The sequence below is a fragment of the Coccinella septempunctata genome, chromosome 1 (assembly GCF_907165205.1).
Source record: "Coccinella septempunctata chromosome 1, icCocSept1.1, whole genome shotgun sequence".
Lineage (NCBI taxonomy): Eukaryota > Metazoa > Arthropoda > Insecta > Coleoptera > Coccinellidae > Coccinella > Coccinella septempunctata.
Window position 1 is genome coordinate 43,450,153 of NC_058189.1, and position 1,867 is coordinate 43,452,019.

General features: G+C 36.3%; 1 protein-coding gene across 1 annotated transcript; it reads right to left on the reverse strand.

Moving 5' to 3' along the window:
- Positions 1-264: 264 nt before the first annotated feature.
- On the reverse strand, positions 265-1,421 carry LOC123315428 (L-lactate dehydrogenase B chain-like). Its single transcript, XM_044901120.1, has one exon. The coding sequence runs from the start codon at positions 1,337-1,339 to the stop codon at positions 335-337; it is 1,005 nt and encodes a 334-aa protein (XP_044757055.1). The 5' UTR covers positions 1,340-1,421; the 3' UTR covers positions 265-334.
- Positions 1,422-1,867: the final 446 nt, after the last annotated feature.

Here is a 1,867-nt window from a genome sequence, read left to right on the forward strand (position 1 = left end):
AAGACCCTGTATAAGGCTAATTTCCATCCATTTATTCGTTATTGAACGAATATCTAATTGAATTTTTGAAAAGTTCGTAGATTCATTACAGAAAATTTGAAGTAAACTGAAGATAATCTACTTTCTGTTTTAACTGAGAAAAATACCACAATTATCAATTTCTAGGATATCCCATGAAACAATCGATATCAAATCTGTTTATTGATATTTCGTTTGGATTTCTGCAATGGCGATATTGGTAATCCAAAAATTTCTGAGTCAATAGATTTCGAACTGGAAAGAGTATATTCAAGAAATAAATGAAAAATCAAAAATAATAAGTATATCAAGATTCTCAAAAAGCTATATCTTTTTGAACATCCCATAAGATCTTCGCTGATTCCTGTATCTTCTTCACTTCGTCGTCACTTAGCGATAGTAAAATGATTTCGTTTATGCCTTTCGATCCAAGAACTGTTGGCAGTGATAAGAAAACATCGTCTTTGATATCATAGAATCCTTTAACGTTAACACTTAGCATATGAATCGAGTAAACGTTGTCTAAAATATCTCTTACTATATTGGCAACAGCATAACCGATTGCCCAAGAGGTGTAACCTTTTAGTTTAATAACATCATAAGCTCCTTGAACGACTGATTTATGAATATCTACGAATTTTTCAGGATCCGAATCAGTACCCATTGTAGGATGGATGTCTTTGATGAATAATCCTGCGATGTTAACGCCAGACCAAACAGGTACGCTGGAATCACCATGTTCACCTATGACGTTGCCATGAACGCTGTTGGCTGCAATGCCGAACTTCTGAGCTAAAAGGACTCTGAATCTGGCAGAATCCAAATCGCATCCTGATCCGAATACCCTTTCTGGAGGGAAACCACTGAGCTTCCAAGCTACGTAGGTTAGTACATCACAAGGATTACTGACAATCAATAGAATGCAGTTGGGTGAATGTTCAGCCAAGGCAGGTATGATTTTTTTGAACACTTCTACATTTCTCTGTACGAGATTCAGTCTACTTTCACCTTCTTGTTGTCTCACGCCAGCTGTTACAACGCAAACTCTTGAATTCTTGGTGAGAGCATAATCCGTACCTCCAGACACTTGGCTATTACTCAGGAATGGTGTAGCATGTTGAAGATCTAAGACTTCTCCAGCAACCTTCCTACCATCCATGTCAACTAAGACAATGTTCTTGGAAATTTCTTGTGTAAGGAGAGCACTAACAGCTCCCATTCCAACAGCTCCAATGCCAACCACTGTCACCTTCGTTTCTGTACTTTCCACATGAGGAGCTATGTGTCGCATGCATTTTTCGACAGTTTCTATTGTAGACATTGCTTTTTATCGAGAAGATTTTGATTATCGAAAAAACTCAAGATTCGAAAGCGTCAATGGGATGACAGTGTGTTGTCAGAACTTTTTTCAAGGCAGGAGAGATGGGAATTTTCTGCGTAAATGAAAATGGCAGACTCTGTGCTTGAAAAACTATCGTCCAGTTTCATAATCAAATTTAAAGTCACTTTAAGCTTGAAGCTTCCTTTAATGTCATTTTTACGGCCGGTTTCATAATCAAACCTAAAGTCACTTTAATTTCAAACCTTTCTTTAACGTCCAGTTTCATAATCAAATTTAAAGTCACTTTAAGCTTAAAGCTTCCTTTAATGTCATTTTTAGTAGGGTTAAAGGAAGCTTTAAAATTAAAGCGACTTTAAATTTGATTATGAAACCGGACGTTAGTAGGGTTAAAGGAAGCTTTAAAGTTAAAGCGGCTTTAGGTTTTATTATGAAACCGGCCATGTCATCATATATGTATGTTAATATTTTTTCACTTTCCGCTTTTTTCTGCACAAGTTTTTGGTCTTA

What these genes read in the sequence shown, in the direction of transcription:
- LOC123315428 (XM_044901120.1), bottom strand. Translation starts at nt 1,339, where the DNA reads ATGTCTACAATAGAAACTGTCGAAAAATGCATGCGACACATAGCTCCT.